The sequence below is a fragment of the Mya arenaria genome, chromosome 17 (genome assembly GCF_026914265.1).
Source record: "Mya arenaria isolate MELC-2E11 chromosome 17, ASM2691426v1".
Taxonomy (NCBI): Eukaryota; Metazoa; Mollusca; class Bivalvia; order Myida; family Myidae; genus Mya; species Mya arenaria.
The window spans coordinates 32,908,397-32,922,483 of NC_069138.1; the positions used below are offsets into that span (position 1 = coordinate 32,908,397).

The window sequence follows — 14,087 nt, forward strand, 5'->3', positions numbered from 1 at the left end:
ATCTAAATGACTAACATTTGAATTGTTCGCTAAGCACGCCCTTCTTAATCATTATTATTAAAGCTGAGTCTTTCTGTATGTATCATGCCTAGAACGTGATTTTATAATAATAAATATAAAAAAGTGAATGATTGAACATATTAGCGTCCCTTTCAAGTCGATCTTTGTATGACCACCACTGCAGGCAAAACTTTTCAATACAGAAAATACATGGCACTTAATTCAAATCCGTATACTTCACATGCACGCACACACATCTGAACACACAAATGTAGCCGATTTGGCATGTTAGATATTTACACAGTATTCGATTTCACATGAGAATACACATTCATTTGATAATAAAAGTCCAGTAATCAACAATTTAAACGAAACAAATGCCTAGCATAAACTAAACCAGGCCCAAAACGTCACAAACAACAAACCAAGGAAATGTGATGTACAATTTTATCCACATGCCCTTAATTTTACATTTATTTACAAATTTAAAATAAAACATAATAAATGAGTTTAAAATCGTATTGTGTAATCGAGATAAATCATGAATTCAATGTATGCATTCAAATATATATTTCCAACATTAAAAAATAAATCGAAAAAAACCCACTGTAACTGCATACGTTTTAATCATTTTCTGTGTTAAACGATCACATCTGTGTTTCAATGCTCATCTTCGGAAGAAAATCGCCATGATTTTTCTCTTTTGTATTAAAAAGCATATATAATTGACTTTGATTTATTAAAAAGTCTCTGCAACAAATTTTTCAGAACTTTCTTTTTTTGTATGTTGAGGACGTTGTACGTTTTCACTTATCATATTATATAATCGCTTCATAATCTCTCAAATAGTTTATTTTCATTGATTGATTCAAAATAATAGTTTTATGTTGTTTTTTGTTTAACCTTTTCGTGTGATTTTAGATATTAACATAAGTTAAGAAATGACTTAAGATGTATTAGGAGTATAGATAGAGTTTAACACTGGTAAGATAACCCTGTCATCCCTACAAGTACTTGTATCTGTAGGAGTTGTCCTTCCCGTATTGTGCTGACTGATCTTACTGAACTATTCATCGTGTGGTCTACAAGTCGGGATTCTTGCACGTAATTAACAATAATAATGTTCCGGAACCATTGATCCGTTGTTTCTTATGTAAAACTATAACACTACCATGTCTATCAATAAAATGTAAATAATGTACCTGGTGCACAAACTGGGAATTCCTCTCCTGGTTTCCAGGCACCATTCCAACATGTTCTTACATCTGAGGACACTGTAATACTAGTACCATATTCACATTCGACACGGACCTGTTTAAAATACATATATTACAGCGAGGAGGGTATTAAAAATATAACATTTTTGTTACATCTGATTTCGGGTAAGATTGTAAAAGTTTCTATTGGTATTGGTAAGTGAGTATTTGTTTGTTTTGTTTTTCGAAATAACTGGTTTGTCAGTTATGTTCGACATTTGTTATGATATTGAGTTGAAGTCTTGAAATGTGTTTGCTGTATGTGTATTACTAGAAACAATGAATCATACTATATACTTTTCATACATTCGTATATTTTATTAAAATGATGTTTTTCTTTAAAAAAACACGCTTATAACATTTGCATATTAGCAATTTAGCTTTCAGTTTAACTAACTTATATAAATATGCCATTATAATGTTATATGCGAGTACATAATTCAATATGTTCGGTTATGGAGGAACGAAAATTATTATTATTATCTGTCTATAAAAATGTATTTCTTATATAACAGCATTGTTTGAAATTGTGTCAACAGGATATCTTTTTAGTTCGGTTTTCTTCATTCAGCTGATAACATTTTTTTATAAATCCGATACTATGCAGTGCTTTATATAATAGCCTCAGAAAGTCCATAATATACCTTTTCTTCATGAGAGATTGTGTTTGCGATATATTTTTCTCCATTAACATAATATGAGGCGTATGAATCGTCTGGAAACTCACAACTCTCTGAAAAGGTGATTGTATCGAAAATAAAATGTAATTTTCCTGATTTGTTTATAATATGTTATTCGTGTCAACACGATACTTTAAAGAGGGCAAGGACAATAGTTCTAGGTCTAATTACATTATTTAGGCGTAAACAAACACGTCTATGTACAATATCTCGATCTACCCTAAAATTGAGCTCCGACTCTAGACCTTGTTTCTTATTACTCGTTTATTTTAACTGACATGTGCCGGTAAGATACATTGTAAGTCCGTGCTTACATTATATTTTGTATGATTGCGCTTGTCATATCCTTTCGTAGACCGCAATTATGTCGATAACGTAGAATTATATGAATGTAAAACACCTAAATTCACCATTATTTCTACTGCTACTGCTAATACTTCTTATAATAAAAATACACTTACACTTACCATCTCAACGACCATCAACACTACCACTACCACCACTACGACACTCAAAATTATTGATATTAACAACAACTACTACTACCATTACTACTACTACTACTACTACTACTACTACTACTACTACTACTACTACTACTATTACTACTACTACTACTACTACTACTACTACTACTACTACTACTACTACTACTACTACTACTGCTACTACTACTACTACTACTACTACTTCTACTACTACTACTACTACTACCAATACTATTACAACTACTACTACTACTACTACTACTACTACTACTACTACTACTACTACTACTACTACTACTACTACTACTACTACTACTACTACTACTATTACTACTTTTACTACTACTACTACTCCTACTACGTCTACTACTTAACTTATTGGTATACTAATGAATATATGTACGTTAACATAAATATTTATATCCGCATAATAGATGATTATATTTTGTAGTGCTATCACTTCCAAACACGAAAATCATACGCCCAAACTCATGTTATACATTCATTTATTGATAAGAAAAGTTTATGTAGAGTAAATTATGTGTTACAATTTTTAAGATCGATGTGAAATCATACATTAAGACAGTTCGCAGGATACATGATAGGGCTTCTTTACATCGTTCATATTAACTTATATGAAACGCCCGTTTACGGGCATAACATTTATGAAATAGTCCAGTGTGGCCATGTATTTAACGCTTAAGACTGATATACTGATAAGACTGATGTACTTACTTTTTCTGCATGATGGTATGGTCTTTATGTTTCCGAGGGAACATTTTACGAACAAGAAACGCTCCTTTATAAATTCGTTCTTGCTGTTATCATACAAAAAGAAATCTTCCTCGCATGATACTGACACCTTTAACAATTTAATAAGATGTTTAAACATGTATTTTTATATTGCTTTATGGACGTATTCAGCGTGAATATTTCAACACATAACTTAAGCGTACACCTATACTAATAAATCATACATGGTTGGCGTAACAATCAATTTAAATGATTGATAATATACACATATCTTTAATGGAAATGACTCAGAAATAAACAACAATCAAGGGTATATACCATTCGTCCGCTCATAATGGTTGCTCTAGAATAAATATTCCTGTTCAAATATCCACTGCGCAATATACCATTTTGTATTGTAGGGGTATCACAAGGTTCTAAAATAATTTAAAGTTGAGCATAAGAATATAACAACTTTGAAAATGCCCGTACTTCTGCATTTCTAAAGAAATAATGAGCAGTATATTATAACCTCATCGGTGACTGCGCAATACAAGTTTTTTGGAACCTCTTGAAATGTGGCTCGAAACTGCATTTGTAAACATTACAAACGGAGTTTGTGCGAGTGAATATTTTCAATCAAGAGTGTAATGGGTGACTTAACGTTGTTGTCCCTTGGTGCTAAAGACAACGTTCAATATACAGCGTGCGGTCAAGTTGAATCTTGGTTTTCATAATACTGTAATTCACAGAAACTAATTAGGCATGATTTTACCATCAATGTTTAATTAAATGTTTTTTATTGGTATTCATTCTATTTTAGACTACTTAAGCACTAACTATGTTAAAACTCTAATTCATAATTACAGCAAGTTTGACAAAACTACCCTTTTTAGTTATTTTACTTGTGGAAACAGGGGTTATTGAACAATATCATATAACGTTTCGTGTCCCATGTGTTCAAGAGCGTAGCAAAGTGTCAAAAACAAAGTAGCAAAAAACGAAATTAAGATCGTAAAAAGTCACGGATTTTATCGAATTCCAGAAACGTTCATGTAGATTTCAAGTAATAAAAAAATAATATACGAACACTGCAGCTTCAGAGTAATAAATATACATTGCTTTCTCATCTTCGTGTTTACAACGTTACTTCTTTTGCCCGGTCATATGGTAACAGCAGTTATATCTCAAAAAACTTTAAACAGACAGAGCAATTTAAAAATGCTATGTAATCTTTATACTTTAAGTAAACATATACAATGTGTCAAGTTTGTTTAACAATGGGTCATAAACACACTGCTAAAGACACATTAAACATCTTTGATATACCTTGAACATACATACGTATGCATCGAGTGAAGCTTGTGGTATTTTATCTTTAAGCGGTACACTTATGCCACCAGATATTAAGCTATTAATTATTTAAGTAGTAAGTGCTCTTATAGACTTTTGATCGTGCCTTTGTCAAAGCAATGTAAGATGACAATACTCGTAACAACAAGTAACAACAAGTACAAACTACAAATATATGTTTTGGAAACCCTGTTAAATGGTTTTTACCAATGTTGTCTTACACGTTGACTAAATGCCACAGAGAGCATTTTCTCAGATTTTTCATAAAAATGTTTTGTCAATATTTATGTGAAAAACTGCTAATCTTCATGGACAATTTGTTAACAACTATAGTCTCAACAGAGCGACAATTATCAAAAGTAAGTCAACGTTACACCTTTGTTTTCTTCGGAGCTACAAACAAAACTAAAGTACGTTGACTGTGGCTAAAAATCTATACAATCTTGTTTCAGCCATACATATTTCAACCTGATGTAAAATAACACACAAAACGCTGCAATTGTATTATTTTTTCTACGAACACATACAATGGCAATGTTTAATATACCTATCTGTTCACCTTAAAATTATACTGTTCATACAACTTGATAGCTGTCCTTGCCCAAATTTTCATTCTAAAAAAATGCCCAATTAAAATTGTAGATAATCGTGAAATCATTTGTAAACAAGGTACGATGAATGGACATGTAGCGTTTCTAAGAGCATCCCTTATTGTTTGATTCATGAAGTTTCTGTGTTGATTTCTTAGCAACACCTTTATTTTTCATGTTTCATGATAAAAAAATGACATATTTAAAAAAGAAGTGAATAGATTTCAAATGGACAAATGAATACATCCTGAACATTTCATAGCAATCAGTCAGTCTATTTTGAAGGCAATTTTATTGTATAAAATTTTCCTGGTCAAAATGGAGGCTGGATGGCAAACTCCAACTAAAAATAATAGACTTCAGAACGTTTGTGACCAATACATGTAACTATATGTATATAAGCAAGTCAAATCAAGTCAAGTTAAGCCGAGTGAAGTGAAGACTTATTTTGTAAATAAAGGACTCCGGCCCAAAATACATTTCAAAATAGTAAACGTCATACGTAATGCTTATACTTGTGTCATACATTTATACATGAGATGAAAACATGTTCAAAAATATAATTATTCTTATTCCTTGATTTATCTGATGAAATATGTACACTGCTATATTTCACTGTGTTAAAGTCATTTGTTACTAATAGGGCATACAATCTATTTAGATCATCCCCAGATCCATACCAATTTAACGAATATTGATACCTAAAATGTGCATATTTTACAATGAAAAAGGCATGATAATTATTCACAATCAATTTCAGATATACTATAGTTCAGAAGACAAAAATACATAATCACCCACGCATTCATTTGTATAGTGCATTCCAAGTCCAATATGCATATCATGATTAGAACATCAAGAAAGATCGTTCGATGTTCAGCAAACTCTTAAAGTGGCTGTAGGGGTACCATCAGCTGGCATTACTCATATTATCGTGCCATGTTTGAGTACAACAGTCAATAAACCTGTCTTTAAACATTTTAACAAATGAATTACAATCACCAATTACTTACGATATCGAAGCATATCCAAAGCCATAAATAAAAAGAAGCAGTGTTCGTTATAGAAATGCCTCTAAAATTTATTGCAAGGACGAGACTCATATATGGGCAAAATACTACTGCTGTACCACGTTACGGGAAACTTCTAGTATTTTATTAAACAAAAGCAAAAGAACTGGTGAAATAACACTGAATAAATGTGTATTAATGAAAATCCGCCGGAATACCATTAAGTCCGAAACTTTTATCATTTATCAGTTTTGTGATGGACAGTTATATCTCATGTAAAGTAAACGGGTCGTTAAGAGAGCTCTCCGTTTCATCTACAGTTGCATGATTATTTCAAATGTCAGGATCAACAACATGAGAGTCTTCAACAAATAAAAGACCAAGAAAATATTGGTACCATCCCTCAATAGAAATACTTGAGACAAAAGCTTTAATGGGCTTCCTTTTCTTTAGAACTTTCCAAAACGAACTGGCATTATCACTACTATTTACTAACGCCAATTTACTCGAACGTTGATACTCATGTAGTTTTCTATCACAACAATTCTTAAAATCATTTCGCCTGTCTTTATAAAACCGGATATCTTATGCTAAGCTAGTAAATCTAAATTTACGTAGAGCAGCATACTTTATTAATTTTAATTGAGCACACTCATCGTCCCACCATGCGAGCTGAGATGAAACATATCGAAACTTCTGTAACATGCAGAATTAACAGGGAAGTTTACATTCGTGCCTATGGATCCAATGAGGGATATTTTTTTCTAACAAGTCCCTGAAATTCAATAAATAAAACAACATCCTTAACAAAACTGCGCCAACGGAATTGCTCAATAAATATGAATATATGAATACCCTAAATATTAACTGTTCTGTTCATTATCATGTAAAATCATTGGAAACTCAAAAACATGTGAAATAGGAAAATGGTCTGAATAAACTCCATCTAAGACCTTAAAATCGTTAATGTACTGCAAAAACGAAGAAGACACGACCTTATTACCAACAACACTAGAACTATCATTTGAAGAAAAACCCGTAAAATCGCCATCTTCATCACCAGGAAAGCAACCATTCAAACAATGAATATCAAAGATGCAACACAAATAAACAAGATTTCCCATAGTTATTACCTCGTAAAATATCATCTTTATTACGATGATTATCAAAAGTACTACAATCATAATCAGTATTCACACACAACAACACATTTAATATAAAGCTCTTATTTATACAGTTATATATAATGTTAAAAGCTTAATTATATTTTTAAATACTCGTTAACGTTAACTTACTTGGTATACAATGTGGTTTTGTCCCTTTGAGTTCACCAGAGCTGCACATTAAATCTGGGTCGATTGCCAGACTGTGTTCATACCCGTCCTTGCATGATAAATGGACAGACTGACCATGCTCCACATATTTTCTCTTTTGATGAATGATCATCCTGCTCGAAAGTCTTACATCTTTCTGAAAACACCTTTCTGGAATATTCACGACACGGTCATACTTTCGTTATTTAATTACATTTTAGAACTAGAGAATTAACATAATAAAACAATCTTCCATACACAATTTACTTTAGAAAACATCATGCACAGTATCGACTGTATATATGATCCATTGACTACATTTGTTTGCACCACCCAAAACGTCTAATAAAACCATATCTGCTATTTGTCATGACTTCAGAACAAGGGATGCTAAAATAAATAAAAAAATAACCAACAACACCGATTCCCCTATCTCAGAGAAAAGGCATATTCTATAGGTGTTTAACTGGTATATTGAACACTAAAACAATAATGATAATCATGAAAATCAAGCTCGCGACAATTTACTTATTGTAAACACATGGCAACCTGTTTGCGTCATTTCCACCGCCTTTCGAGGTTTTGACATATTTTTCACACTAACGTTAAGCGTAGATCTATCGTTGCCACAAATGTAAGCTTATGTATATGTATATCCTAACCTGTACGATGATATCAGTTTCAAAGTATAGTATACGCTTACTTATACATTGATACCAGTTTCGAAGTATTCTGTATCCTAAACTATGCAATGATACCCGTTTCTAAGTATGCTATATCATTACCCATGCAATGATACCCGTGTCGATATGCTATATCCTTACAAGTGCAATTATACCAGTTTCGAAGTATGATTTATCCTACTCGTGCAATGATAAAAGTTTCGGAGTATGTTCTATCCTAACCTGTGCACTGATACCACTTTCGAAGAATGCTATATCCTTACCTGGGCAATGATACCAGTTTCGAAGTATGCTATAGCCTAACTTGAGTAATAATACCACTTTCGAAGTATGCGATATCATTAATTGTACAATGATACCAGTTTCGAAGTATGCTATATCTCTACCTTTGAAATGATACCAGGTGCGAAGTATGCTATATCCTAACCTGTGCAATGATACCAGTTGCGAAGTATGCTATATCCCTACCTGTGCAATGATACCAGTTTTTAAGTATACTATATCGTTACCTGTGCAAGATACCAGTTTCGAAGTAAGCTCTCTCCTTACCTGTGCAATGCTTCAAGTATCGAAGTATGCTATATCCTTACCTGTGCAATAATACCAGTTTCGAAGTATGCTTTATCCTTACCTGTGCTTTGATACCACTTTCGAAATATGCTATATCCTAACTTGTACAATGATACCAGGTGCGAAGTATGCTATATCCAAACCATTGCAATGATAACAGTTTCGAAGTAATCTATATTTTAAACCTGTGCAATGATACCAGTTTCGAAGTATGCTATATCCTAACCTGTGCAATGATACGAGATTTAAAGGATGCTACATCCTTACCTGTGCAATAACACCAGTTCCGAAGTATGCTATTTTCTAACGTGTACAATGATACCAGTGTATAGTTATGCTGATCCTTACCTGTATAATGATACCAGTTCAAATAATACTTTTCGTACCTGTATAAGAATAATGATCATCTTAACCTGAACAAATATACCAGTTTCGAGTTATGCTCATCATAAACTGTACAATGATACATGTATCGAAGTATGCTCATTCTGATCAAAGACGTCTTAAGACGAGACTTATCATAGATTTTACTCACTGTAACAATGCAAAGTGCTTTCCCATTGAAGACTTTGAAGACATTGAACTGTTTCCACCCCATCTTTTCCCACACTATAGCCTTCATCGCAACTGCAAGTAGGGTTAATCGGTGCATCAATCAATGAAATTTAAGTTTGAAAACGCAGTTAATAATGCAGTATTGGATGCACTTGTAAAATCGCAAATTCATCTGACTAGAGTGTAATTTTAGTGTGAACAATGTCTACAGAGACACACAATGATTAATCGATTCTAAAACGTATAAACTGTATCCTTTATACGTTGTGTGCAAGATATTGTTAACCTAAATAAAACTATGAGCTTTAGATGAATATGTTGTTTGAATGCTGTACGTACTTTATTTAAATTCATCGATAGTTCATACACGTGCATTAGACATTTCTCAAATTTCGTCACTTTTTCTGTAGTGGCAACACATATGTTAAGTACGTTATCTTAATAGTTGTGTACTAAACTTACGTAATATTTGCATAAGTGTATCTCTCTCTGTCTCCAATGTAGGTCACTTCTCCGTTTACTGTCATAACTTTAGGGCATCTTGGCACTGAAAGCCATTTATAGCCATTTATAATATATTTTATAGTTTTAAGTTTTATAAATAAAATAACAATTAAAACTCAGGCCTTTACCAGTGTGAAATATGCAAACACGGGGCAGTTATATAATACTAGTTAGTGCCCGAGAACGTCATCCCCTGTATTTGTACACAATTTGTGGACGTTTGAATCAGCTGCGTATAATGTCGTTTCAAGTAAGATTTAAATACCATCTAAGAATACCAATCTGACTCATGTTAACATGTTAATTGACATGATTCTATATTCGGATTTTTTCTGGCGTCAGCAATTATCAAGTTTGTTTAACGAAGGAGTTTATTGACGTTATTCTATGCAGTGATTCATGAAAAAAAAATACGCTTATTCATGTACGAATGGGATATGGCTCTCTTGAAGTTTTTATTGTTGTCACCGAAAAGTTTGATTTCAGACTCTGGTTGTAGCCTGCGTTCAAAGGATCTACCGTCAAGAATGTATTTGACTTGATCATAGAAGAACTTGGGGTTTACCTATTAGTATATTATTATTTGTTTTATGAATTAATTAAGTTTCCTGAAGTTAATGCATACTTTGATAAGATTTACCATTTACGTTTTTACTTTATTCGGGATTGTTGGGATAAGGGTGAGATTGTAAACACACCTTAATTGATTTTTATATATTATATATGTACTGTGTTTTGTGCTCTTGTTCCAAGTATCTGGTTTGTGATTGTTTTTTTTTTTTATTCTGTGTCTTTGGCGTTTATCCTGTTTAAACTGTTTTGAAATACTCATTATTGCTAAATACAACATAATTCAATCTTGTTCAAGAAGAAAACCTTATTTCTAGTTTTTCTTACATTTTTTTATGCAATGTAAATTGTAACCACATTATAAGCTAGGGAGGCATTTTGGTGAATTTGGTCATTCTTTTGAATTCAAGATTCGTAACACATGTGCTCTTGTTGGTTTTCAAACTTGTCAGAGTAATTATGTCAATATATAAACGATGCTGCACGTAACGGTAGTAAATATTAACGTTAGAAGGCGCCAATTGTCACGTAAGTATCATTTTGGTAATCTTATATTAGAATAAACTCTCGTAAGGTATGTGCGGTCTGTCGTCGTCAACGTCGTCAATTTTATTTCGTACTTTCTAGAATCATTAGACCCTGGGCATGCATTTCTTTAAAAAGAATGATGCACAGTACACGGAATGCACATGAATATGCCACAGGACGTGTTACCTCTTATATGAATTTTAATGGTTTTACTAGTAAAGATATATTGTGGAAACTGTTAAAACGAGTGTTTATAAAGAATAACGTGAACTTTTCCTATAAGTTTTCGACATTTCGACGAATAACAATATATTAAAAAATAAATTCACCGAACCTCGTACAAACGAGTGTTTATAAAGAATAACGTGAACTTTTGCTATAAGTTTTATTTTTTTCTACGTATTCTGATGACATTTGGACGAATTACGATATATTGCACTAAACTTTCACCAAACCACGTATATTTAAAGCAAAACATGAGTTTTCCTTAATCCATATGTCAAATTATAATTGATCTGTTTGATTAGGTATATAAATCACTTACCTTGTTCAGCCTTGGTTATTAAAGGGCCTAAGAAAAATAGGTTTAACACCACCACAAATAACATGTTTATCAGTTACAAAATCACTCAAAACGTGAAGCGAATATAGAAAAACTATGTCTTTATAGACCCAACACTGTGTAGGCCGACTGAGAAAATTATTTGGTGCAGACGTTGATTTCATGGAGCTTAAAATGCAAAAACATAACAAATGATCGGAAAGGACATAGTTTGTTAAGATAAAGTGTTGGCCAGAGACAGGTGTTTTTTGTAATATATATTTTTTTTATTCTGGGTTTATCATTATTTATTATTTGATCGCTATTATTTGCAATTTAAAAAAAAAAGCTGACAAGTTGGAAAATATCCTTATTTGCGTTGATGATATATAGGTACAAATCACAACAATACGTTTTACATATTAGACATTCAAACGCATGCTTGGACATTGAGTTTTCAGATATATTTAAGTTTTGTTTTGCTGTCAAAAAGTAGATCACACAGTAAAAAATAAACTGTTTTAGCATGCTTTTTATTATATAGAGTTTTGCTTGGTCGTTATAAATATGTACCAGATTATTGTGTCAGATGTTTATATATTGATGAGTATGACGGTGTGAATAATATGACAGACTTTTCTTCCTTGATTAGATGATTAAACAAGTTCGTGTAACAGTGAATAAATAGACTTGGGGTGTTAGATAAACAACAAGCTTCATTTCTGACCTGCTCGTTTCATTAAAAGTAGACATTAAAATACGTAAGATTAAAGATAAAGCGATGATCGAGGATTGTCGGAAATTGATCATTTACGGTTCGGGGTAGCCCGCAATTTGATTGCGTGGTCGCTTTTTTGCTAAAAAGATAAAGCTTGTTTTTTGCATTTAAATACAGCTTGTTATTCTTTAATACCACTTAAGTTTGATTTTTTTATGAAATACTACGTGTATAGCTGGAAGTAAAGCTTGTGTTATTACATGACAGAGTTAAGCGCTTGTAAAGTGGTCAATATATAGCTGGGAGTTAAGCGCTTGTGGAGTGGTCAGTACGTTTCTGGGAGTTAAGCGCTTGTGGAGTGGTCAGTACGTTTCTGGGAGTTAAGCGCTTGTGGAGTGGTCAGTACGTTTCTGGGAGTTAAGCGCTTGTGGAGTCGTCAGTACGTTTCTGAGAGTTAAGCGCTTGTGGAGTCGTCAGTACGTTTCTGGGAGTTAAGCACTTGTGGAGTCGTCAGTACATTTCTGGAAGTTAAGCGCTTGTGGAGTGGTCAGTACGTTTCTGGGAGTTAAGCGCATGTGGAGTCGTCAGTACGTTTCTGGGAGTTAAGCACTTGTGGAGTCGTCAGTACGTTTCTGGGAGTAAAGCGCTTGTGGAGTGGTCAGTGCATAACTGGGAGTTAAGCACTTGTGGAGTCGTCAGTACGTTTCTGGGAGTTTAGCGCTTGTGGAGTGGTCAGTGCATAACTTGGAGTTAAGCACTTGTGGAGTCGTCAGTACGTTTCTGGGAGTTTAGCGCTTGTGGAGTGGTCAGTGCATAACTGAGAGTTTAGCGCTTGTGGGGTGGTCAGTGCATAACTGGGAGTTAGGCACTTGTGGAGTCGTCAGTACGTTTCTGGGGGTTTAGCGCTTGTGGAGTGGTCAGTGCATTACTGGAAGTTAGGCACTTGTGGAGTCGTCAGTACGTTTCTGGGGGTTTACCGCTTGTGGAGTGGTCAGTGCATTACTGGGAGTTATGCTTTTGACATGGTCAGTGCATAACTGGGAGCAAAGCGCTTGTGGAGTGGTCAGTGCATAACTGTGAGTTAAGCGCTTGTGGAGTGGTCAGTGCATAACTTGGATCAAAGCGCTCGGTAATGGTCAGTGCATTACTGGGAGTTATACTTTTGACATGGTCAGTGCATACCTGGGAGCAAAGCGCTTGTGGAGTGGTTTGTGCATTACTGGGATTTATGCGCTTGTGGACTGGTCAGTGAATTACTGGGACAAAGTGCTTGCGGAGTTGTCAGTGCATTACTGGGAGGAGCAAAGCGCTTGTGTAATGGTCAGTACATAACTTGGAGCAAAGCGCTTGTGAAATGGTCAGTGTATAGGTAGCAGTGAATTGGTATATTGGTCTGTGTATAGCTCGAGTTAGGATTGTGGAATGGTAGTACTTAAGTAGGAATCAAGCTTGTGGATTGGTCAGTACATAACTGTACGTTAAGCTGGCGGAATGGTCACTGCTGGACTTGGATAAAAGCTTTTGGAATGCTTAGAGAATATATGGGAGTTACACTTGTTGAATGGTCAGAGAATAACTTGGAGATAATTGTATGGAGTATTCAGTGTACATTGACTGGAAGTGAAACTTGTGGTATCGTCAGTACATATCAGTGTATTAAGCTTATGGAGTGGTAAGTGTAAAGATGAAAGCTAAGCTTGTATAATTGTCTATAAATACTTGGGTGTACAGCTTGTTGACTTGTCAGTATATAGCCGGGAGTAAAGCTTAGAATAGTTAGTGAATAAATGGGTGTAAAATTCCGGAAGGTTAAGTTTATAGCAGATATATTTCAGTAAATTATTCACAACTTATAAAAGATTTTTGAAATGGCCTTAGTCTATCGACTTAATTATATTTAGTGTCAGTTTCCGGTTCTACTATATCGAAGTGGATTTATCATATGATAAGAGTTATGACTTTTTTTTGTTGCACACAAGGCCCGGCTATGTGCTAT

General features: G+C 33.7%; 1 protein-coding gene across 3 annotated transcripts in view; it reads right to left on the minus strand.

Moving 5' to 3' along the window:
* Nucleotides 1-11,509, minus strand: part of LOC128224607 (sushi, von Willebrand factor type A, EGF and pentraxin domain-containing protein 1-like) — an 18,985-nt gene extending 7,476 nt beyond the window's left edge. For all 3 annotated transcript variants that reach the window (XM_052934524.1, XM_052934525.1, XM_052934526.1), the window contains exons 1-8: nt 11,377-11,509; nt 9,693-9,777; nt 9,211-9,302; nt 7,405-7,593; nt 3,496-3,593; nt 3,160-3,286; nt 1,901-1,989; nt 1,203-1,311 (exon numbers count right to left, since the gene is read on the minus strand). In XM_052934524.1, coding sequence (XP_052790484.1) covers nt 1,203-1,311; nt 1,901-1,989; nt 3,160-3,286; nt 3,496-3,593; nt 7,405-7,593; nt 9,211-9,302; nt 9,693-9,777; nt 11,377-11,440 — 853 coding nt within the window. In that variant the 5' untranslated portion in view covers nt 11,441-11,509. The remainder of the gene's footprint in view (nt 1-1,202; nt 1,312-1,900; nt 1,990-3,159; nt 3,287-3,495; nt 3,594-7,404; nt 7,594-9,210; nt 9,303-9,692; nt 9,778-11,376) is intronic.
* Between the last annotated feature and the right edge of the window lie 2,578 nt (nt 11,510-14,087).